This window comes from Nymphalis io, chromosome 18 (assembly GCF_905147045.1).
Source record: "Nymphalis io chromosome 18, ilAglIoxx1.1, whole genome shotgun sequence".
NCBI lineage: Eukaryota > Metazoa > Arthropoda > Insecta > Lepidoptera > Nymphalidae > Nymphalis > Nymphalis io.
In genome coordinates, this window is record NC_065905.1 from 6,371,572 (window position 1) to 6,397,044 (window position 25,473).

At 33.2% G+C, this 25,473-nt stretch overlaps 2 protein-coding genes across 2 annotated transcripts; both read left to right on the forward strand.

Annotated features, from left to right (window-relative positions):
- The first annotated feature begins 153 nt into the window (after positions 1-153).
- LOC126775324 (septin-1) lies at positions 154-11,933 on the forward strand. Its single transcript, XM_050497171.1, has 11 exons — positions 154-428; positions 1,600-1,792; positions 2,222-2,352; positions 2,633-2,760; positions 3,497-3,614; positions 3,905-3,991; positions 5,681-5,841; positions 6,056-6,157; positions 6,365-6,458; positions 7,754-7,858; positions 8,354-11,933. Exons 1-10 carry the CDS (start codon positions 405-407, stop codon positions 7,838-7,840), a joined length of 1,125 nt encoding a protein of 374 aa, XP_050353128.1. The 5' UTR covers positions 154-404; the 3' UTR covers positions 7,841-7,858; positions 8,354-11,933.
- A 1,192-nt stretch (positions 11,934-13,125) lies between these two features.
- LOC126775312 (squamous cell carcinoma antigen recognized by T-cells 3-like) lies at positions 13,126-25,329 on the forward strand. The gene is made up of 18 exons (XM_050497156.1): positions 13,126-13,305; positions 14,166-14,275; positions 15,491-15,666; positions 16,155-16,326; positions 16,719-16,869; positions 16,954-17,030; positions 17,108-17,213; positions 18,090-18,305; positions 18,385-18,558; positions 18,769-18,880; positions 19,022-19,109; positions 19,556-19,688; positions 19,780-20,071; positions 20,470-20,566; positions 20,638-20,758; positions 21,609-21,841; positions 22,470-22,664; positions 23,423-25,329. The coding sequence occupies exons 1-18, from the start codon at positions 13,201-13,203 to the stop codon at positions 23,565-23,567; spliced, it is 2,703 nt and encodes a 900-aa protein (XP_050353113.1). The 5' UTR covers positions 13,126-13,200; the 3' UTR covers positions 23,568-25,329.
- Positions 25,330-25,473: the final 144 nt, after the last annotated feature.

Here is a 25,473-nt window from a genome sequence, read left to right on the forward strand (position 1 = left end):
TAAACGAATCCTAAAGTAATAATATTTTTACCTACGTTTGACAATTAAACATAGACTACCCATTATTATCGTTGTTAATATCATTCGTTCTTTATGTCTGTATGATGTATGGTTCCGTTAGTCCCATCTCAATCGCAATCGTTCCTCGAACAGCTCGAGCTCTATCAGTTACTACCAAATATCAAATACTTACCAATCCTTCGTTTTCGTTGTCCGACAGTCATCGCGCTGTTAAAAATAATTCTTACATTTTTATTTTCAATTACTATATGATCGTAGATGTTTCTCAATTGTGTAAAATTAATTCAAAAATATTAGTTTATTCGAGCTAGTAAAAAACATATTTGCGTTTAAATAACATTTATATAATATTTAACTGGTGTTGTGTTTTAAGGATAACAGCAATGTCAAGTGAAACCGCAAAAAATGTAAGTTTTGCTTAGTTTTATTAATTTACAGTCCATATAACGATATCATAAACGTATTAAAGTAAATATAGTGAAGAAGTATCATTGAACTTTAAGAGTATTTATGGATGATTCATGTTGACATATTTATCGTATTGTTACACATAGCCTGAATATTGTGCGTGCCGATGGTGAAATGGAATATGGATCTCAATACAGTTAGCGACGGATGTATGTCAATGTTTACGCGTGCCGGCTGAATACTTATCAGATGACTGTTTCAAACTCAACATGAATATGATCTAGTTATTTCTGTTTAAAGTTACTTTTACTTATCATGACTAACTTTGAAACGTACAAGTATGCATTTAGTTATCACATTAGTAATGAACTTTAAATACACTTTACAAATTTATTGTTTGAATAGCTGATTATCAGTATGAATACAATTTAATGTTTTATAATAAGTTTATGTCATATCATATACAATATATATGATAGTTTATATATTTTTATTTTAAGGACAAAAAAAAACCAATGTGTTTACTGTGTCGATTTCTATGATCATTATTTGAATTTTGTAATCACTATTCTAATAAATGAATGAGACACTGCAATACTTGTGAATGATCGTATTACCGTGAAAGCTTAGGAGTAAAAAATTAAAAACAAGATTACATGTTAAAACCCACGTAACTGCCACTGGATTTTAATTAGTGTTTATAATTAATTTCACTTTTGGTAGTAAAGCATAACATTGAGAGGAAACCTGTATTTCAAATGAACATCTGGCAAATGTGTATCGATCAATCCACCTGTAGAGTAGCCCTTCACCCAGCAGTGGGACTACAGGCTGTTATGTTTACTTTACTATTCAGATTACGAACATGTATATAGAGCATAGATAATTTGCATAACATTGCTGCTAGTCATGTAACTAAGTATCTCTACCACATGAGTATTAAGCGGCAATAACTTCTTTGAAAGCAGAGTATCTTGGTATTATAAACTCAATTTGGCATTGCTTGGCATAAATCATTGGTTAGGTTATTGTAAATTAATAGAAATTAATGAAGTTATGATTAAAACTGAAATGATCTTCCCATATTTGTATGTGTGTTATTAAACTTTACTGTCACTGAGCTCTGTTTATTATTAATATATAATTTTATCTCTTGCCTGCTTCTTATAGTTTTCAAATCTCGAAACACCGGGGTATGTTGGATTCGCGAATTTGCCAAATCAAGTCCATCGAAAATCAGTGAAAAAGGGTTTTGAATTTACACTCATGGTGGTTGGTGAAAGTGGTTTAGGAAAATCCACTCTGGTTAACTCACTGTTCCTTACTGATTTATACCCTGAAAGAGTTATACCTGATGCAACTGGTTTGTATTATTTTGTTTTTAAATTATTTTATTTTCATTATTGTATTGGATATAATTATCTTACTACAGTAGACTCTCTTTAATTATATAAATATTTTGTAAGGTTGTGTTGGATTATCAAATTTATCAGACTAATAGAGTACTAACAACATTTTTCTTTGTTTCAAAGCTTATTGCAATATTTGCATCCATTCAACCGTAAGATTTATTCTGCTTTGTTATATATAATTAATTAAAGGGTGAACCAGATATGATAGTCTGGATAATTGAGGTTCTACTGTATATTTATTTAAAAAAAAAAGCTATTATAAGATAGCTTGAAAATATTTATTAAATTTTCTATAAAGCTAAGCTTTTAAAAAAAATTAAGAGACAGCTTTAAAATAGTTTTGAAGTTACAAATATGTTAGCTTAATTTTTATTTTACAGAGAAAACAAACCAAACAGTTAAATTAGATGCTTCGACTGTGGAAATTGAAGAGAGGGGTGTCAAATTGAGGCTTACTGTAGTTGACACGCCCGGATATGGTGATGCAATTGATAACACAGATTGTTTTCGGGTATAAAATTAATTATTTTAACAAACAGTAATAATCTATTATAATTAATATTGTAATCTATTTCTTTAAAAGACTTCTCTCTGCTCGTTTTTAAGAAAATCCTAATATTACTATTTACCCCTCCAATTAAGCATACAGCTTGTGTTAGGAGTGGGGATGACAATAGCCCAAGGCTGGGTCAGGATCAAATCTACGACTTCTATAAGCGCTACGTTGTTTTGTGTAAATTGTGATACTACTAGAATCAATTCAAATTGTACTCTTTTGATTATTATTTTAGTCAATAATTCAATACATCGACGAGCAATTTGAACGCTTCCTGCGTGACGAAAGTGGTCTCAATCGTCGTAACATCGTTGACAACCGCATTCATTGCTGCTTTTATTTTATTTCGCCATTTGGACATGGGTAAGTCTTATTTATAAATTAGGAATCAATTTCTTATAAATTTACCCTACATGTAATTGTTTTCTGGGATTCCAATTCTTCTATAAAAAAAATTGTGTCAAAATAAATTCAAACAGCAATGAAGTATAGAATAAATGTAGAAGTTGTACATTATAAAGTAGTAGTTAGGTAGTTTTTTTTATTGAATATAGCTTGGCAGACTGGCTAATATCTGGCTACCTAATGGTAACTGGTCACCACTGTCCATCGGCATTAACAAAAAAATATTACCAATCTTTACATCGCCGATGCGCGATTGTGGAACTATAATAATAATAAAAATATTCTGGGACTTTTTTTTACTTATATAGATAATTACACCCAGACTCAGGAAAAACAGACATGTTCATGCACACAAATATTTGTCTGGGTGGGAATCGAACCCACAACCTTCGGCGTGAATCCACCAACCACGCCAACCGTTCCGTCATAATATCTATATTTTATGTCCCTTGTGCCTGTAGTTGCACTGGCTCACTCACCTTTTAAACGGTACCACAACAATACTGAGTATTGCTATGGTGCGGTATAATATATGATGAGTGGATGGTATCTATCCAGACCAACAGACCGGTACAAAGCTCTACCGTCAAAGGCGGTATCTAATTTCTAATATAAAGTAAAATATTTTAAAAAACTAATTTAAATGTATGTATTTTAGTTGTTACAATTTAGTGATATTATTTCCTTCTTTTAGGTTGAAACCACTGGATATTGAATTTATGAAGCAATTACACAATAAAGTTAACATTGTTCCTGTTATTGCAAAAGCTGATTGTCTAACCAAGAAAGAAGTACAGCGCCTCAAAACTAGGGTTAGTATTTATGTATACGATTTTTTATGTTAAATACCTTAGTGTCTATGTTATAAGAATTTATTAATAAAGATCAAAGTAGTAAAATATAGTTACTATATAAATGACCTGGTTAAGATGAGATTGGGTCAAAAGGAATAGTATAATTTTTATTTTTCTGTTATTTACATTATAAAGTATTTGTAATGATTTGTTGAAATAAAAATAGTTTTCCTCATAGGAAGTAAACTAATGGAAGTTCTGTTTATTTAAATTTAGTTTAATTATTATAGTAAAATAATATGTTTAAGGTAATGGAGGAAATCGAAAGGGAAGGAATAAAGATTTATCCACTCCCTGATTGTGACAGCGATGAAGATGAAGATTATAAGGAACAGGTAATTATAACACTATTTGTTACATCTGTTGTCAGAAGTCGAGATGGCCCAGTGGTAAGAACGCATGAATCTTAACCGATGAACGTGGGTTCAAACCCTGGCAAGCACCTCTGAATTTTCATGTGCTTAATTTCTGTTTATAATTCATCTCGTGCTCTTCGGTGAAGAAAAACATCGCGAGGAAACCTGCATGTGTCTAATTTCATCGAAATTCTGCCACATGTGTATTCCACCAACCCGCATTGGAGCAGTGTGGTAGAATAAGCTCCAAACCAAAGGGAGAGGAGGCCTTAGTCCAGCAGCGGGACATTTATAGGCTGTTACTGTTCATTTGTTAATAATAATAAATAGGAATATACAAAATAAGATTTTTAAAATGATTGTGGTACAATGCGGTCGACACTAGCCAATTGCGTAGGACATACAGTAGGATATTTTTTATTACAGTACACTCATCATCAAGAAAGGTCTTTCCAAGGCACGGGTAACTTACTAACTCGGGTCTGCTATCGAGAATTTTTTTAAAATCCAATAACTTTTTAATTGGCCCGACCTGTGGGTACACTGCTAGACTAATAAGGCAGCTACATATAACCTGTATGTGTGGATCACATTTCGCAACTAAATTTTCAAACCTGATCCACCCAAACCAATTAGCTGAAATTTATCGCACACTACTATTGTTGGTGACAAATCAACAAGACAATCTAAAAGCATGCGGACTTAATTTTAAATTGTTTTAAATTAATATTTTATTAATTTATCACGGTAAATAAGGGATATAAAAGTCTTCTATATTGTATGATATATTATGCCATATGTATATATATAGTAAACACCAAGACACTCAAGTATCACTTTAATTGGATCTCATATATCATTATTACATAATTTACTTCCATTAAATACTACGTAGCTATGTAAAATGTATGTATATACAGTGCGGTTATTGAAGCGACAATTACACATATACGACCAATAATTAATCTTCAAAATGTCTGGTTTGTCTGAAGGCTGGCTTATACGGCTACTGAACCTGTGACGGGTTTGAATCCCGTGTCGATCACCAATAATCATCATGACATGACTTACCATCCCATCAGACTATGATAGAGTAACATAACATATGATAAGTTTTTGAGATTAGCTCATGCAAATTTAGCCAAGAGGACATTATTTAAGCATTTTTGAACGATATTAAACTTATATTTTTTTATTATACTAAACAAGCCTTTTTGTACCTATTGATATATAATACCTAATAAAATAGTTTTTATTATTGAAAACAATTTACTGCAAAGAGATTTTACTGTTTTTTTTTTTAATAAAGTTAAAATAGGTACTTTTATTTGCTTTCGTTTTGTAACGGAACTATTTGTGTCAGTGGAACAATATAAACACTTTCATTAATTGCATACGTTTGTTCTTTGTTCAATCCCGTTCGCGTTTCCGTAAATGGTATCTGAAGACTGTGATCCCAAATTTCCAAATAATTGACGCTTGTCTTAATTTCATTTAAATTAAGACAAGCGTCAATTTTTTGTTGGTTATTTTAAAGTTGGAAATTTTGTCCTAAGTATAATTATACCCGACAGAAGGGCTCGTTTGGATGTCTCGAACAGTGCAAATGCACACACCATGAATCGCTTGTCCGTATCCCATATGTATCCGTTCGGTCACTGCGCGCAGGTGCGGCAGCTGAAGGAGGCGGTGCCGTTCGCGGTGTGCGGCGCGGGGCAGCAGCTGGAGGTGCGCGGGCGGCGCGTGCGCGGCCGCCTGTACCCGTGGGGCGTCGTCGAGGTCGAGAACCCCGACCACTGCGACTTCATCAAGCTGCGCACCATGCTCATGTCCGTACCGACACTCCTTTATTATATATTATATCATAATAAGGCCTCCTACGCTAGGCCAGGCGATGACAGTGTAAAGGATTTTTGGTGATTTTCACGTGACTGTCTTACACAGCTGGTCTGGCTTCCTCAAATATATGTATAATATAATATTCTACTAATGCACACTATATATATCTTGAAAATGTATATTAATATTTTGTGGTCGTTTTAGCACCCACATGCAAGATCTACAGGAAGTGACGCAGGAGGTACACTACGAGAACTACCGCTCGGAGCGATTAGCACGCAATGGACAAATTCCTAAACGCCACACGTAAATTTCATTGTATTATTTTCTAATTAAAATTCTAAAGTTAAAGTTTAAAATGTAAAATATTCTATAGACAAAATTTACAATTATTGTTGTTTACATGTTTAACAATATACATGAATAGTGCTAGAATTAAATAAAATTTTGATTTTGTCGTCAAACTTTTTCAAGTAATTATTTAATTTTTTATTTATTTTTTTATTTTCATAGTTCTAATGAGAGTGGTTTGAGTGAATCGGACTCTGGACTCACCAACGGTTCAAATGAAGACGCTACGGAACGCGAACGTGCTTTGCGTGAGAAGGTAAAGGCATCATGATGTTTTATTTTTTAATTTAAATATTAATTACAATTATAGGAATTATGTCCTTAAAAATATTTAAAAAAAAAAAAGATTTTTGCAGTAATATGTCTGGTACATCTTACCTATTCAATAAGAACGGTATTATTTAAAATTTGTACATAAAATATAGTGACTTTTATTATAAGAAAACTTGCTGGTGGTTTGATAGGTGGTCAACTCATATATTTTTTTATTATTAATTATTTTACTACCAATTCACCAACAACTCACCAATTCACAACCAACAGTAGACAATATCACATAAAAAACAATATTATATTTTGAAATTATCATGGTAAATAATTACAAGTAATCTCAGCATACGCTATCATACAGTAACAGCCTGTTAATGTCCCACTGCTGGGCTAAGGCGTCTTCTACCTTTTAAGAAGAAGGTTTGGAGCTTATTCCACCACGCTGCTCCATTGCGGATTGGTAGAACACACACGTGGCATAATTTCAATAAAATTAGACACATGCAGGTTTCCTCACGATGTTTTTCTTCACCGTCAAGCACGAGATGAATTATAATAACAAATTAAACATGAAAATACAGTGTTGCACGGGTGGGAACCCACGATCGTCGGTTAACATTCACGCGTTCTAACCACTAGGCCATCTCGACTTCAAATATTAGCTTAACAGTAAACATTATTTAATCACATAACTTAAAAAATAAACACATTAAAAGTTTAAAGAAATAAAATTTTGTACAAGCATTAAGAATTAAAATATAAGTTACATATAATAAAATATCGGAGATGGACATAATTGTCCATACATTTGTCCAACATATTTTTTTTAATAGAAATAAATAATATTTGTTTTGTTTTGTTAACATTTTCAGGGCCAGTAACTGTATACTGTGTGTACCGATGATCGTGGGTTCAAACCCGGGCAAGCACCACTGAATTTTCATGTGCTTAATTTGTGTTTATAATTCATCTCGTGCTTTACGGTGAGGAAAACATCGTGAGGAAATCTGCATGTGTCTAATTTCACTGAAATTCTGCCACATGTGTATTCCACCAACCCGCATTGGAGCAGCGTGGTGGAATAAGCTCCAAACCTTCTCCTCAAAAAGAGGAGAGGAGGCCTTTAGCCCAGCAGTGGGACATTCACAGGCTGTTACGGGTAACTGTATACTAGACACAATAGATAAGTAATTGTTTTAACGTATATTTGTCCCAGAAAGTGTTAAGCCGCTTATTACGTTATTGAATATATTAATCACGAATTTGATATACTGCGTTTAGGAAGCCGAACTGCGTCGCATGCAGGAGATGCTGGAGCAGATGCAGCGACAGATGCAGCTCCAGGCCGCCGCCAACTCATCTGCATAGTGCACGCAAAGCGCTCAGGTAATATAGATGCAAACTATACCTATTCATCTCTTTCCATTTCACTTTCTTAGCACTTTACTTGAAAAACTCTTAAACTTATAGATTATCGAATAAATAACTTTTACTTGTATAATCTGTGAGTGAATTGCATATTTTTAGTTAGTACCTTTCGAATTCAAAACTCATTCTCTTTATCAAATACTAAAAAATACTACAATGGTTATTGTCAAACATAAAAATATCTCCCTGAACCTCAGTCTTGAATCGAATGTGCAAATTATAATTTACAAACTTTAAAATAGACGTGCATGTTTTTCTTTGTTAAAATATGAAAAGAAAAAAATAATAGAACAGTCAAAAATTAACATGGAAATCTATTAAAACTCTTTAAAATATTTTGGTTTCAAAGATAATAATTAATTATTATTGACCTAATAATGGCCTTTTATTCACAAACATTCAATTGCTGCGTGGTTGAATTTATTTATAATAAGGGGTGTGTTATTGTTTTAGCTGGATACTGGTAGGGCTGTCCAGCTGGTGGAGGCGTGTGACGTCGTCAACTCCATTCTACGCGCTATACCCTACTGCGTTACGTCAACATAAAAGTAACGAACAACAAAATCTCCATCAAGATCTTAGTATCACTGCTTTTAAATGTTTGTTAAATCAACAACAAACGGCTTTGAATACGTCACCAATAATATACACTAAGTAATGAATACTCAATCAATTAAATGGCATCGAATAAATGTTTAACATACCTCTTTACCTGTAAATTTTGTTCAGCGGGTGATTAGGGATTATTTAATGCTGTCTACTTTCTTTGAATGTTAAATAAGTGATGATAGAAAGAGATAAAAATAGTTTTCAACTAAATGCGCGCTAAACAATTTTTATAAGTAAGGGCGTATATTATCAGCACTCCTAACAATGTCACATGATTCATTCTACGTTATGAACAAATTATTTGTATGATTACAGTAAGCACAATGAGGGTGCGTAAAGTGTCTTATTCTAAGTAATTATTAGATTATGGTCATATACATAGATTAGTTATGTGTAATTGTTTGTACCAAGATTCTATATACAATAGTAGAAAAAATGTCTCGCTTGTGTTAATATCTATGATAATAAACATTGCAAAAATTGCTTTAATTTAATATTGCATTAATTCTTCTTTTTAAAAGTTTTCTAAAGTCCGGCCTCTGAGTGAATGCGTTCCTGAATCCTGACTTTCAGTTGATTTTACAAGTGATATAAAAATAACTATTTGACATTTTAATTTGTCATCTTATTTATTTAAAATGAAATGTTGCACAGAGTTATAACATTTCTTGTAAGCTGAAAAATTGATATCGTTTTTAATTATATCATTCGTTAGTAGGACAAATAAACGATACTAATAACTTTATCGTAAATTGGTCGCCGCTTCAAAGTTGCGTCATCTTTTATCACTGACCTGTCAGGAAGGCATTGTCTCCGGCATTATTATAATTATTGTGATTTTCACTTGACAAATTAATTTTTTTTGCTATGCTAAAACCATTGTTCAATATCTTGTTACGACTTTACCTATGAATGTTGTTTAAGGAGTGATTTGTTAAACAGAGTTGTCTTCTTCTTTTGTATGTCAAGGCAGTGATGACAGAAAGAGATAAATCGGTGTTTAACTAAATACCCGTTGAACAACGTTTATGAGTAAGGCCGTTAGTTATTATGATGAAATCGAAAATTCAATCTATATCTAGTTATTAAAAATTTCATGTAGACTATCTAGACTTTTCAAATTCGTATGATTCTCGATACTATTACCTAAAATTAAGTAATTAGATATATTAAGTACTGATTCTAGTTATAAACGAAATTTAATCGAAATATTAACTTTAATTATTAGTCTAATATCTCATTAACATATATTTTATTATTGTAATTAAATTTTTTCATATATTTTAATATTATGTAATGTCTAATGTTACCTATTATATCTGCAATAATATATAGTCGATATTATGGTTGAAATAGGACTGCATAAAATTGTTTTATCATCTTATGATGATATTTATAAAAAACTTACATAGGTTTTTAAGTCATTTTAAAATAATAAATGATGAGAGCCACTTTAAAAGTGGTTGCAATAAATAATCATTGAGTAACATCAAAAGAAAAGATTATATCATGATTTGGAGTAATTTTGATATAGAAACATGTTTAACAATAAAAAGTTTATAAAGTTAGTTTATAAACTATAATAATGCGCGATGTATACTAGGTATTGATTGTAATGACCATTGTTTTTTACAAGCAATATAAACTATTTTAGGTTCTTTCGAATTACAATTAAAAAATGATAAACAATTTTATGCAAGCTATAACGAACCATACTTTATAATTATATTCACACAAAATAAATGTAACTTACTATTCGAGTGTTTAATCACAATATAATTTTAATTATTGTTTTATATAAATTTTAGCGTAATGATAATTTTGCTTTTATATATTGAGTTTATATGTAAGTCCTCTGCGCAAAAGTAATAATAACAAAATTCTATTTTTAATACACATTTAAGAATTATTAATATCCGTGTTCAATTATAAAATTTTATTTCATAATCATTTATAAGTACCACTTTAGGTTTCCAAAATTATCAATACTTTGAATAAATAATATTTAATTTAAATTATTAAAGAAATTAAAGAATTCCTATATGTTAGGTCAATTCTATTTAACTGACTAAAATATAATATATCACTTATAATAATATGCTATGATATTATTACAAGTGATTAATAGTATATAATATTTTAATTGATCTGAGATTTTTGATATTTGACTTGTGCCATCTGTCTTAAACTAAATGACAATGTTGTCAGTCGTGAATAATCAATTATAAGAAATTAAGAATTGAATATCAATATTATGTTCTCTATTAGTATTATTTTGATTTTTTTTCTTAATATGTGGACTGATTTACTATCTTCCGTTTGTAAGTATTATTAAATATTTTTAGTTCATTTCAATTCTATTTTACAAATCTATCATATATCTCAGTATAATGTAACACTTTTTAAGTCAATTTCATGTACTATTTGAGTTTTGCACGAAACAATGTAGTGTATAACCGTATGAGAACTAATTCTTTCAAAAAATAGAACTGACTGTAACATACAAATATATATATTATTTTATTATTATGAAAATATTATAGATTTTGTACAGAATGGATTGAAATGGACTAGTTTTTATAAATTATTTGGTCTATGCAACTGAATCGTATTATCATTTAATTTTGTTTAAATTTATTGTGTTAATGACATGGATTCTAGAAAAAAAAAATATTTAATTTCATTACGTGAAACTGTTAACTACACAATATTATATTTTAAAAATAAATAAAAGAAAACTATATAAAGTATTAAATGTGTTTGCAAATGTATATGATTTTATTGTCACAGATTAGTCTGTTTTTTAGATTTCAATTATTTATTTATATATCATCAGATCACGCTTTTTTATTTTGACCAATATTCTACGGCTACGCGAAGAAAAATCGTGTTGTCGACGACTGAGGGCGCGTTATTTCCAGTGTACTCGGGAATACAGCAAATATGTCGAAATGTTGGTCAAAGTAATAGACATGATCACGGACATGGCCACAGTGATATGTGTAATTAAATAATGCGGTATTGTAAGCGTTAGCAATATTTTGTATCCCATCAATTAAAGTATTACTGTAACGAATTCAAATTAATGCTTTGATAAAATGTCATAAGGGCATATTTCGGCATAAAATTACTATCCTCTTGGTGCATTTATTAATTAGATATTATTATTATGTAAAATTACACTATACATAATGTTAAACAAAATGAAGGAAAAGATTAAATAAAAATCATGAAATATTAGATAATGTTAGTGAATCGGCTAGAATTTTTGTCATAGATGTGGGTGCCAAAGTCGTAAAGAGGAATGGTTCTGTTGACGAATGTCGATAAAATTTGACTTTTCCATGTTATAAAAACCAAATAATTATAAAAATACCATATGTAATCATATTTTTTTATAAAAACAAATAAATTGTAGACAAATTATTTAATTTTTATTGCTATACCTGTACCGCTAATAAATTGTTTTTGAAATTATTAACCGTTTACGATGACAAAAATGGTAATGCTTCGTAGCATCTACTAAGTCGCTTGTTCATGGTTCTAGTTGCGTCATGATTCGTCATAACTCCTAGAAATCGCAAAAAATGTTAAAGAATTAGCCCACTGATTTGATTTGCACAGATTTAGAAGAAAAACCTAGAATCCAAATAATTAGAATCTATTTCGGCTGTGGCTCATATCGATTGCTTATATAACATTAATAGTTTCCATTGATTTTCTTTAGACATAATTTATTTTATTTTAATACTTGGTCTCTCCCTCTTTTTTGCCATTTTAGAAGTGTTGTAAATTGACAACAGAGACAACATACTGGCAGACCATTAAATAGGTGGTCATAAAGAAGTCTTTTACAATGTCATAAATCGAATAGTTCAGGCCCGGCAGGTGAGTACTATATATATATATTTTTGTAAACTTTTTTTTGAGAGATTTTTGAGTTACTCAATGTCTGCCGCTTCGAATTTCGTCGTTTTGAGGAGGATTTCAAAGGGCAGCGTCAGAGTCTTTAACCCCGGTTTTTTTACTAAGTTCAGCGCTGTAGATTACCATTCCTTAATGTTTTTAGGGCACTTTGATCACTATAGATGTCTGCCACATTAACAAAACATGGAAATTTTATTCATAGTATTTTTATTGCAGTAATAACTAAAACAGCATTATAGCGATTGAACTAGGTACTTAAAAACTCTGAAATTTAAAAGAGATTTACCTTATTTATAAAGTTAAAAGTTTTAAGTTCGGGATTTCATTGCCTCTAGTGACTCTACTTTTTGTTTACACAATTATTCACAAAAGTAGTGTAATTTTTTCAAGGTTCATGTATGTTTGTTTATTCAACCATAACTTTTAAATGAGTAGTAAAATATAGTTATTATACAATTATGAGAATAATATTTTGTTCATCATCATAATCAGCATTTAGATGAACTTAAATATAAAGAGCATCTAGGTAATTTCAATTTACTGAATACTTAAAAAGTCGAAATATATGTTTTGTTCTTTTAGACACACATAAAACTATAACAATAACAAATAAATAGCTCGGCTTAAGATTTTTTAAGTAGCAATAATAATCAAGTGTCAAATGTCAATAATTGATTTTGGCAGATTTGGACCGCCATAGCGTTTATATTGTATGTTATCAAACAGTCCAATTTTCTTATTTATAGACCATTTGATTTAAGAATATGGCTATAGTTGAAGATGAAGTTAGAAATGAATCGGAGGAAGAAAACGAAATCGAAGTCGTTGTTGAAGAAGACGACGCTGACCAAGAGTCGGATGATTCAGACGTAAGCGTTTTTCGATTTCAATTTGATTAAGTAAGGTTACTGTTTCACACTTGTCCGTTTGCCTAAAAAAATAGAGCTACCTTAATTTTTTAAACATAATTAATTTTGGATGTTTTATTTCAAGTTAGCCGCAGATTTTAAATTATATCTTATATCTTTGAAATCTAATAAGATTTTTATTCCCGTTCACAGGACTCGAATCAAGTAACGGTAATAACAATGTAAATATTTTATTACAATCGAATATAACCAAATCATAAAAAAAAAGATTTAATTTATGATTGACCTAAATGAAGTATGGTATAGGTTGTTAAGAATTTTTTTTTTCCTTTTTAAAATTGACATTATAAAAAGCCTAAGTTGACCTTCCTGTTTCTACTAAAGAATATGTCAGTATCACACATTTACACCTGCATTTATAATATTATTATAGACTAATATAAATGTGAAAGTAGGTCTGTCTCGGCTCATTACTTTGTCACGACTAAACCATTGAATGAATTGTAACTAAATTTAATGTTGAATAGTTCAAAGCCTGGATAAAGTCATAAGCATATAAATTATGAAACTTACTGAAAAAAAGTGTTGCTGAAGTTAAGAAAAACCGTTAGTGATAAATTACATACACTGCACCATTTTAGACAAACAAAGTTAAAGTCAAATAAATTTTATTTAAGTTGCTCTTTTTAATAATAAAAAAAAAGTATAATAATCATTATTGTAATACAACATACTATTGCTCTTGCAGTATTTTAATTTTCTTTCATTTTGTAGGTTTAGTGTGTGGTTTTTCTATTTTATGGAGTCCAATTGTAAATAAAATCTTTTTTACATTTGTAATTATTTTAAAATGGTAACAGGATGATGACGATGAAGAAGCAATGGAGAAAAAAGTTACTGATTTGGAGCAACGAATAGCAGAAGATCCATATAATTACAATGATCACATTGAGTTGATACAGGCTCTCTGGTAAGTGACTTATTCACTCATAATATATTCCATTTACCATCTATTCGAACAAATTATGCTCAAAATTAATTTATATATCACTTGTAAGAATTACAATAGGAAGTTTAATGACTTGGACATGTTTTCTTGTACGCTCAATACATTTAAAAAGAAAGAGTGTGCATTTGTCAATTTAGTCATTTTTTTTATTTTTATGTATATATATATGTATATTTTATTGTTTTGCTGTTTGTTAACTTTTTGAATCTTGATAATTATTATTTATAATTTACTAAATTGCTTGTTTACTGCCATTCATGAATTAGTTTTAAGTGGAAACTTGATTGGTGTGAACGAGTTAATTGTTGTGTACTGTATGTGGTGTTTAGTGTATGTTTCCCAATTATAATAAAAATAAAATAAAATAAATAAAAAATATTAAGCAAATGAGTTGCTATGTATACTGATTAAGGGATTAATGAATGATTTAAGGAATAATAATGAATATTCAATTAAATACAAATAATAGTTCTTTCAATATTTTATTTTCATTTACAACAATGGTTGAGAAATTTTATTCATAACAGTGTTTATGGTTGTTAACTGCTGTTTATTCTTTTATAAAAAATATTAGTTATTCCATTTTTACACACAGTAACAGCCTGTGAATGTCCCACTGCTGGGCTAATGCCTCCTCTCCCTTTTTGAGGAGAAGGTTTTTGGAGATCATTCCACCACGCTGCTCCAATGCGGGTTGGTGGAATACACATGTGGCAGAATTTCAGTGAAATTAGACACATGCAGGTTTCCTTACGATGTTTTCCTTCATCATCAAGCACGAGATGAATTATAATCACAAATTAAGCACATGAAAATTCAGTGGTGCCATTGTTGCAAGCTACTGTGTATTTATATATTTTTTAATATTTATATATATGTTAGTTTTGCTCTCTGAGTCCTTTCAGTGTTTTAATTTGCAAATTTAAATTTTAATACTATATATATATACATCAACATGCTCCATGTATGATGACATCTATTTATATATACAAATATTATAATTACTTTTACTTATAATTTGTGTTGCCACTTTGATGTCAATGTCGATACATTATGAGTTTTAAGATAAAAGTTAGTAAATTAATAATTATAAATATATACATATATATATAATGATTAATTTTAAAGTTAAAGCAAAAATTGTTACTTAGTTAAATAATGTACTATCTATTACAGGAGTCTCTCAGAGTTGGATCGATGGCGTACCGCCTTCGATCGATTACAACAGTTATCATTACTACGCGCAGAGCACTGGCTTCTGAGACTGCAGACAGAGGAGACTCTGGCCCATTCGCCTCAATCCCGGGAACACATTGCTAAACTATTTCAAGAAGCCACACTAGACTGTTATTGTAAGTTTCACGTTAACTACAATTTAATATTTTTTTATTACATATTTCTTTTAAAGAAATGTTTTTGGTATCTGTTCTTTTTTTTATATAGAATTAGAAAGGCGGACGAGCGTATGGGCCACCTGATGGTAAGTGGTCACCAATGCCCATAGACATTGGCATTGTAAGAAATGTTAACCATCGCTTACATCACCAATGCGCCACCAACCTTGGGAATGAAGATGTTATATCCCTTGTGCCTGTAACTACACTGGCTCACTCACCCTTCAAACCGGAATACAATAATACCAACTACTGCTGTTTTGCGGTAAAATATCTGATGAGTGGGTGGTACCTACCCAGACGAGCTTGCACAAAGCTCTACCAGCAGTAGAGCTCCAGTTCCAAACAAATTCCAATATAAATAATAACAATAACAAAAATAATTATAACAATTAGATTAAGTCATTTGAGATAAATGGGATTTTATATTACTTATTGCTCCACAGCCATTCCTATCCTAAGCGAGTGGTGCTCGTGGTCGCTGAGCGCAGGCGAGGCGGTCTCTGCGCGCGAACAGCTGGACGAGGTGTTGCGGCGCGCCGGCGCAGACCCGCTCTCCGGGAAGATCTTCTGGGACGCTAAGCTCGAACTGGAAAAGGCGAAACTCGAGACTATGAGGTTTTTTATTTGCATTTTTACATCAAAGTAGATATGCAAACGGCTCTTCAATGGAAAACTATCAAATATTCTTGGTATGAGCCGATACTTCTTATATTGCCGATATTTTTATATATTGTTATGTTCTTTGAGCCACAAATTACACCGTCTCACTTGCTCACTTGACACTAGAACTCTAGTCATAACTAAACACTACTCTGTCTACAGACTGTTGTGTACTGAACTGTACGGCTGCTGGTTTTTATATTTAGCATTTAATTCTTAAATATAAATATTTAAAAGGTAAAGAAATCCGAAATTGAAAGAGATCTCTAGGAGTTCTGTAACCTTTTCGATTTTTCGTGTGATGTTATTGACCCAGGAAGTGTTTAAAATTTATGCGGTCCGAACAGCGAAGCCGATCCCGACTACAAGGAGCAGCGCCTGCGCGTGCTGTGGTGCCTGGAGGAGGCCGTGTCGCGCCCGCTGCTGCGCGGGGAGGAGGCCTGGCCGGCGCTGCAGGAGCTGGCGCTGGCGCTGCACGACCAGGACTACGTCGACAAGGCATGCGCCATGTATATTCGAATTATATTATTTGCCTAGCGTTTGAAGACAATATAAATCCTCGTGTATAAAACTTTTGCGCAGGTGAAAAAGCAACATGACGCAGCCGTGGAGTATCTACAAAAAATAACACCGTTTGAAGACAAATTATTAACTCTAGAGTGAGTTCGGGATTTTATGCTGTATACTACTATTTATTTCTATTGTATTAATATTAATTTGTTGATTTCATTTTTAGGGATCCAGAAGAAAAATCTAAAGTGTATCTAGAGTACATAGATGTAATAAAGGAATTATCCAAAGAAGATAAATATGCGGAATGTGACAGCAACGGTATACTGAAGGTAGAATGAGTCACATGACACTATACATTTGAAATTGAAAAACAAAAATACAAATTTATAAATATTACACATATTTAAAAACTTTTTATGCACACATTGAAAACACAACGCAAATAGCTTAATAACACACACATACACAAAAGGGGCGTGTCGATCTCATCTAGATTACAGTCATTGCGTGCACATATACACAATTACAGATATATAGGGAAACGTAAGCAGTTTTTAATAATATTATCAATATTTAGTTTTTTACTGTTTAAAAATATAATTTAACAATTATACGTAAAAATAAATTAATTGATAAAGACATTAAATAATTTTGAAATGAAAAGTAATGTAATAACAATTAATTAAATGTTAAATAATAATATTTGATTTATTTTTATATAAGTTGTTAGTAAATTGATGAAAAACAATGGACTGGAATTATATGAAAACTAAAGGAAATATTATTGACTTTAAGAAATTCAGATTAGGAATTTAGGAATGAAATTAATAAATGTATCGTTAAAATTTCGGTACACGGTACGTATCACGAGCGTTAAATCGGCCGCGAAAATAAGCTTAAAAAATTGTTTAAAATTCGTTATAGCAATTCAATTGCTTTTTATCCGGCGATAAATACCTACTTTTATCTTAATATTTATAGTGATTGTTCCATTTTTATAAATAACATAAGAACGTGCTCGGGAGCTGCAAGTAACCAAATAAAGCGCGCCGCCTCGATATCGGGTCAATGTGACGGTGCACGTGGGGTGACACACATTTTGCTCCGAAGACATGTAGACCGATATCCGTGGAATTTTCCATTTTCTACTACTGCACTGATAGTTCATCGAACGGTAACTGACCGCCGCCCGCGCGGGCCCGCAGGTGGTGTACGAGCGCGCCACGTCGGGCGGCGCGGGCGCGGCGGGCGCGGCGGGCGGCGCGCTGCTGGCGGCGCTGGCGCGGCTGGCGCAGCGCACGTCGTCGCGCGCGGGCGTGCAGCGCGTGCTGGCGCTGTGCGCGCGCCGCTGTCCGCGCCGCGCGCTGTTCTGGGTGCTGCGCATGCAGCAGGCCGAGCGCGACGGGAAGGACTTCGACGAGGTCAGCGCCCGCCCCGGACCGGAAGCGTCCTCGCACGCGACCCGCCCTTTCCGTGTCGGTGACCCGAGTCCTGTCGCAGGTGAAGTCGATCTTCGAGTCGGCGCTGTCGAAGGGCATGGAGTCGTACAAGCAGGCGGAGTCGCTGTGGCTGGCCTACCTGGAGTACACGCGGCGCCGCACCGACTTCGACGACGCCGCGCTCGTGGAGCGCCTGCGCCGCTCGTGTCGCCTGGCCTGGGACTCGCTGGCCGAGGTGAGCGACGCTAAGTTACGGCGACTGTAAATTGCTCCCGACCTACTTGTAATTGGCTTATTTCAATATTATATAATATGCCAGCTGGCATATTGAATTAAACCAATTACAGGTACAGGGTATGTAGTGACCCCAAGCCATAGAAATAGTCAAGTTCAATAAGCAGAACTTATTGAATATAAACAAATGTGTACGTTTTTTATTGTAAAGGCTTGGGGAGAGGAGGCGAATGATTGCGAAGTACCTTTATTCTGGGCGCGGCTTGAGTACAAAAGAATAAAGGATCCTGTACAGGGGCGAGAAATTTTTGAAGAAATATTCAGTAAGTAATTTTTTTTAGTAATTATATAAACAATAATTTGATTGAATTTAATGTATTTTCATTTTTAACTATTAATATTGAAATAATGTAATAAATAAGGTTAATTGACGAATTATATTAAATTAATAATTAAACCTTCAGAATATGGCGAAAATAAAACCCTATCCAAGTACTGGGAAGCTATAATTCATCTCGAAATGATGCGGGACCCACCAGCTTCCGAACGCAGGTTTGTTACATTTTTTTTTATTTGTATTAGCAAGGCAGGCGAATTAATCAGCTGATGGTTGGAAGTAGTCATCTTTGTCACTGTAACATATAAATCACTTCTTACAATGTCAAACGCGACATCAACGAGAAAAATAAACAAATGGTACTTACCTATTTATACTATTAGCACTTTTTAAGTATGAAGTGTGGAGTTGAGGAGAAGTTGATATGAGTTCACGACAAAGTTTCTACTAAAATGTTTCCTTCATTATGGTGGGATTTATAAATTTGATCAACAGAATAATTTGAAATTATCGCCTATACGCGGATGTCTGACATTTCCTCTCCAATTCTGATTTGCTCTACTAAGGAACATGCTAATACGTTCCTTCGAAACAACCCTCTATAAATGTTGAGCATCGTACACACCGAGTGTGCCCAGTTAAGGTCCGTGTGGTTGTGCAGAGTGCGCGAGCTGCACCGGCGCGCGCTGCGCTGCGTGAGCGACTACCCGCCCGCCGTGGCGCGCCTGTGGACCGACTACGAGCGCGACCACGGGCAGCTCGCCACCAGCGTCGAGTGCGCGCAGCTGTGCGAGGTAAGTCATACAACTCGTATTCGCGAGCGAAGTTGAGTAATGCCCAAAGAATTACATTTATATTATTTGATATGCCTTTTAATGTTGGTAGGAAAAACTCGAAGAGTGGCGCGAAAGTTACCAGGCGATGAAGGAGAAAATGATGGGACAGAAGCAGAAGGGCAAACAGGCCGCGAACAAGAAGTCGAAAGTCGATAACAGAAAGAAAAAGGAGGAAAAATCGAACAAGGGAAAGAGAAAGTCTGACAGCTCAGTTCAGTCCAGTTCCCAAGCGAGCGAGGTGAAGAGAAAGAAGGATACAGATATGGAAGTAGACGTCGAGGAAGACAAGGAGGGCGATACTGGGGGAGGGGTTAAACGGTCCCACGACGACGACACAGAAGGTAATATTGACTATCTAATTAAACGTAAACTTTGTCATCGACGAGCATCAAATCTCAGGTAAGATTAAAAAAATTATAGTTTTTCTATCAAATAATGCCAGAAGTTAGAAGATCGGTAGCATTACACAAGTCTTTTAGAAAGGACGTAAGACTGTTGGTCTTGTGCCTGATCTCTTTTAACTCAGTTTTTTTGTCTATTGGACTATGAGATTTAGAGAATCTTGAGGGAGAGGAAATATCTTCTATATGTCGGACTAGTAAGTAGTTCTTGACGATACGATGACGAGACAAACATATAATTTTTATAAAATAATTAAAAGTAAATTGCAATGAAAGGCTTAAAGATATTCGTCAATATATGTATATATATATATATATATATATAATTTATATTTTAGCGGCAGATAAAAAGCGACAACGGAGAGAGTCGTCCTCAGAAACTACTGGCGCTGGAAGAGAAGCCAGCACCTTGTTCATCAGCAACCTTGATTTCAAGTAAATATATAAATTATTTTTATTTGTAGTATTCAAATTGAATTTTTTTTCTAAAATCTGTTTTATTTCAGAGTAAACGAACAGAACTTGAGGAAGAAATTGTCGGAATTCGGGGACATTGTTTCGTTGCGTGTGAAAGCCGGTGTGAAGGCTTTCGGTGGATCCATATGTTACTGTCAATACAAATCGCCGGTAAGGCATCTTCTCATAATAAAAATTTTATTGCACACAAACAAATTATAGTATCAGCAGTATTAAAAGTATTTAAGTTTGTAACATAGAATATATTTAGAACAATGATTTCTTCGCTAGCAAAATTTCGTGTACAAAATTTTAATTGATATAATATAAAATGTCTATTAATTACTTGCTTAAATAATTGTACAATACCTCGTTGTGGCTATTTATTAGCGTGCAGGGTTGGCTGCTCCTGGGTTTAAATTTTGAGTCGGGTCAGTAAAATTTGGGTTTTTTTGTCAATAATTTTTCATTGCCAGATGTAGAAAGATGGCTATATAATGTGTTATACAGCCATCCATGTAGATGAGACTGTGGTCTCATCTACATAAGCTCTTGGTCTTACGCCTGATGTTATGAGTTTGGTAATCGAGAGTCATAGACATGCACTATACAATCTCCTGTACAGTAAGCTAGCCTCCTCGAGAGTGTACGCCGTGCCGGAATTGGTTTTTAATAGACCAATAGTACAGTGCAGTAACAACCTGTTAATGTCCCACTGCTGGGCTAAGGCCTCTCCTTTTTGAGAAGGTTACTCCACCATGCTGCTCCAATGCGGGTTGGCTGGGATACACGTGGCAGATTTTCCAGCATAGAAGACGTGAATCTTAACCGATGATTCCGAGTTCCAATCCGGGCGAGCTCCACTGAATTTTCATGTACTTAATTTGTGTCTATAAATCATTTCGTGCTCGGCGGTGCAAACTGAACACTTATAGATTAGCATTTTAAAATGTGACGATTATATGTACATCGATTATTGTATTCCGTATTTATGTGTTTAATATTTTTAAAAAAATCATAGGAGTCAGTAGAGAAAGCTCTCAAGCAAGACAGAACTCCGCTGGACGGAAGACCAATGTTCCTATCTCGGTATTCGTCGAAGAAGACGAAGCCCACGTTCAAATACGCGATGACCGTCGAGAACAACAAGCTTTTCGTGCGGAACCTGCCCTACTCGCATTGCAATAAGGAAGCTCTAAAAGAAATATTCGACAAGTTCGGCAAGTTAAACGATGTTAGGATTGTCACATTTAAGTGAGTAAAATAATTACGTAAAAACTCTATAAAATAAGGTTTTTTATAAAACATTATATCGTAAATCGTAATACGTATAATTCTATTGGTTTACGCGGCGCACGCCAGTAAAACTTGAAGTTGTTATTATATTTTTCGACATCTTCAACCTTAATGAATTACACACCTAAACCATATGAAAATCGATAGTTTTTGAGTTTATTACGTTCAGATAGTCAGACAGACATATGCGGCGGCGGCGGTGCCGGGGTTGGTTTTGTTTACCGTGGCGTGTGTTGGCCGTGGGGTTGAGTTTGTTTTATAATATGTATTACTTGGGGGTAGGATATAGTAGATGTCTGTAGGTACCACTCATTCATCACATATTCTGTCGCCAAACAACAAAAAGGTTGAAGTGTGAGTGAGCCGGTGTCACAAACATAAGGGACAACATCTTAGTTCCCAGAGTTTGTGGCGCATTGATGTAACGGATAGTTTATATTTCTTGCCACATCAATATCTATAGACATCAGGTGGCCCGTTTGCCAGTTCGCCTACCTATTTCAAATATATTCATAAAAAAAAAACAATTATACTGTTTATAATTATAGATACTTTACTTAACATAAAAAATATTTTTACTTCACAGAGACGGCAAGCCGAAAGGTTTAGCGTATGTAGACTACGAGGACGAAAATTCAGCAACCGAAGCTATAAAACAGACCAACGGTCTACTCGTAGGAGATAGAAACATAGAAGTGTCGGTGAGCGCTCCGCCCCCCAGACAGGAGCCGTCCACGAGCGCCACTCTGGGGCTGCCTAAGAGGGATACAGGAGGGGGAATGTAAGCATCATTATAAAACTAATAAATGTTCATAGTTTATTTTTTTTAACATCAATATTTATTATTCGATCACTTAATAAACCGTAAGCTATTGATCGCATGAGATTTAAAGTAAGCGTTGCGTAAAATCGCTCGGAGTTTTTTTGCCGCTTTGATCTGACGCAGTTGTAACGAGTGGGTTAAATAATCATAATAATTCATAATCAAATAATTCGAGAAGTTACGTGACTCGGTACGGAATGAGCTAAAATTGCAGCAATTATTGTAAACGATTTTTAAAAGTATGCTTAAATCTATTAAATTAAGACAAAATCTGTGGCTTCTATTCTATCTATGGTCACAAAATAATTGACTATGTACAGTTATATAGTATAGTTTTATAGACTATGTATAGTTGTTGTATAGTTTTAAGTACACGCTCGTACGCAAACGAAACTGACAGACTCGAAGCTTTAAAAAGCGCTCGCCTGAACATATGTGTGCGTTTTCATTTGACGCAGCGCAGACATAAGGCGTTTCGCATTCGAAGCTTAAATGCCTAGAGCGGTCCGATAAACTGTGAAAAAGCTATATGTCCAGAATTTTAGTACGTCCGCTTCTTCATTTCGTTATATACATATGTCAAAACTTTCAGTCTAGTTGTACATTAATCTGTGATGTAATTAATATATTAATAAAAGATTTTGAGGCAAGCAATATAAACAATATTTTAACTTGTTTAAATGTTTTTGTAATGCATACTAAATATTATTTTTCAGGCGACGAACACAACTGAGCAGTTTCATACCGAGGGTATTACAGACCGCGTCGACTAGCAAGTCCACTAACGGAGACCAAAGCAACGGCGATACGAAGCGGCCGCTCAGTAACAACGACTTTAAAAACATGCTCCTTAAGAAATAAGTGCAATTATACCTAAGATTTTTTCACTCAAGATGAAGATGGCGGTTATGTAATTAATAAAGACCAATATAAGGGTTGAATTTCACTATTCAGTGATGGTTATCTTTGCCTATTAACTAATATGGTTACAGTCGAAAGACATAATTACATTTAAATTAAAAAATTTGAAAGTATGGAAATTGTTGGTGTATGCAATGTTTTTATACTAAATTTTACCACAGATTAAATTCAAACAATAGGTACTCGTTTGCGTAGATGTGTGAAGTTCAAGGAATTTTTTTTTCAAATCTACGCTATCAGTGCCTTTTGAACGATATGAATTTATAATTTACCTTCCTTTAATAATTTACATTTACAAAAAAAAAAAACGATAATTTCCGGCGTTGATATATTTATATCTAAATTGTAAGATTCTCAAGTGAATGCGATACATTTTTAATTTGGAATAGCAATAAAAAAAAGTTTAATAAATTTTTTTTTTCTGTAATATGTGTTTATGTGTTTTTTATCAGGGAGCATATTACGATAGCAACATTGCATACTTCACAAATGGCTTCAACGACTATGAAGGTTGATCATGTATATATTATATATTTAGTACAGGCATATAACTGCTGATTAGTAAATTTGTCCCTTGGGCTTATTTTCGGGTGCTTTATGTTTCGTACTTTGTTACGCTTGTTAGTAGATATTATTCGCAAATTACCAGTGCTGATCATGGCACATTATGAGGACTTGACAACATCCAGTGGAAAACATATTTATAATATTAAATATATGTGTTCATTAAAACATATTTTCGTATATGTTCGTTAATTATATCTTGTTCGTCTTGCAGCGGAGCTGGAAAAGAGATAACATGCTATCAAATATTAAATATTATTGTGTATTTGTGACTGTTTAGAATAACATTGAACAAAATTAATATTGTTATGATTGTATCGTGAAACCTTGGTAGTGTGAAAGCAGCCGAAAATAAGTTTTTTATAAGTGTACACGTGCAAAGATTCTAAGATCTTGTCTTCATATCAAATGCACAACACTAAAGCGTCGAGCTAGCAAGTCCTACTCCACATTTACGTACGTATAATTGACAATATATTCTAAATAAATAACCCCCTTACTAAGAAACGTTTTTTTAACTGTGCATTAGTTACACAACGCTTTGTTTTCTTCTTGCGTATGTCAAAAAACTGATGGCGGAAAGAGAGAAATTGCTATACAATGTTTATTAGTAAGGTAGGCATAATACACGTCATTATTGAGTGTACATTAGTGTATACATAAGAGGCCAAAAGCCCACTAAACCTATATACGTCTATGTACGCATTTATATAGATCCTCTTATACACACACACACACAACCATGTTGTAAATATTGTGCTGTCTTCACATTTCCTCTTGAAACGATTACGCAGTGACTTTTATTATGACTGATTTTTGTATTCTGCTTTGGTGTCTATGTAATATATGGAATGTTTGTTCCAATTGTTATCTTGTAAAAAAAACCGCCCAATTATAGTGAGGCGTGTTATAATGAACTTCTTGAGTGTATAACAGAGATTTTTTTTTTCAAAATTGAAACCGATTTGTTACCCTGGTTTCGACGATGTTGTTTATAAGTTTTGTTTAAAAAATATTTGTTATTTTGTATCAGGTAAACTTTTATGTCAACGCTCTGTAAAAGCAAACTTTGTTTTATTTTTATTCAAATTCTAACCTGCAACGCGTTATATTGATGAATAAAACTAAGTATAAACTGTTTTAATATATTGTTTTATTATTTTCTAATCCTTATACGATTACAAGTTATGTTTAAGTGACAGCGAAATTATGTTTCGCTATTATGCAAAAGAGATTCGATGGCATGTATTAGTTAATTTAAAAAAAAAATTGCGTGCCTTAA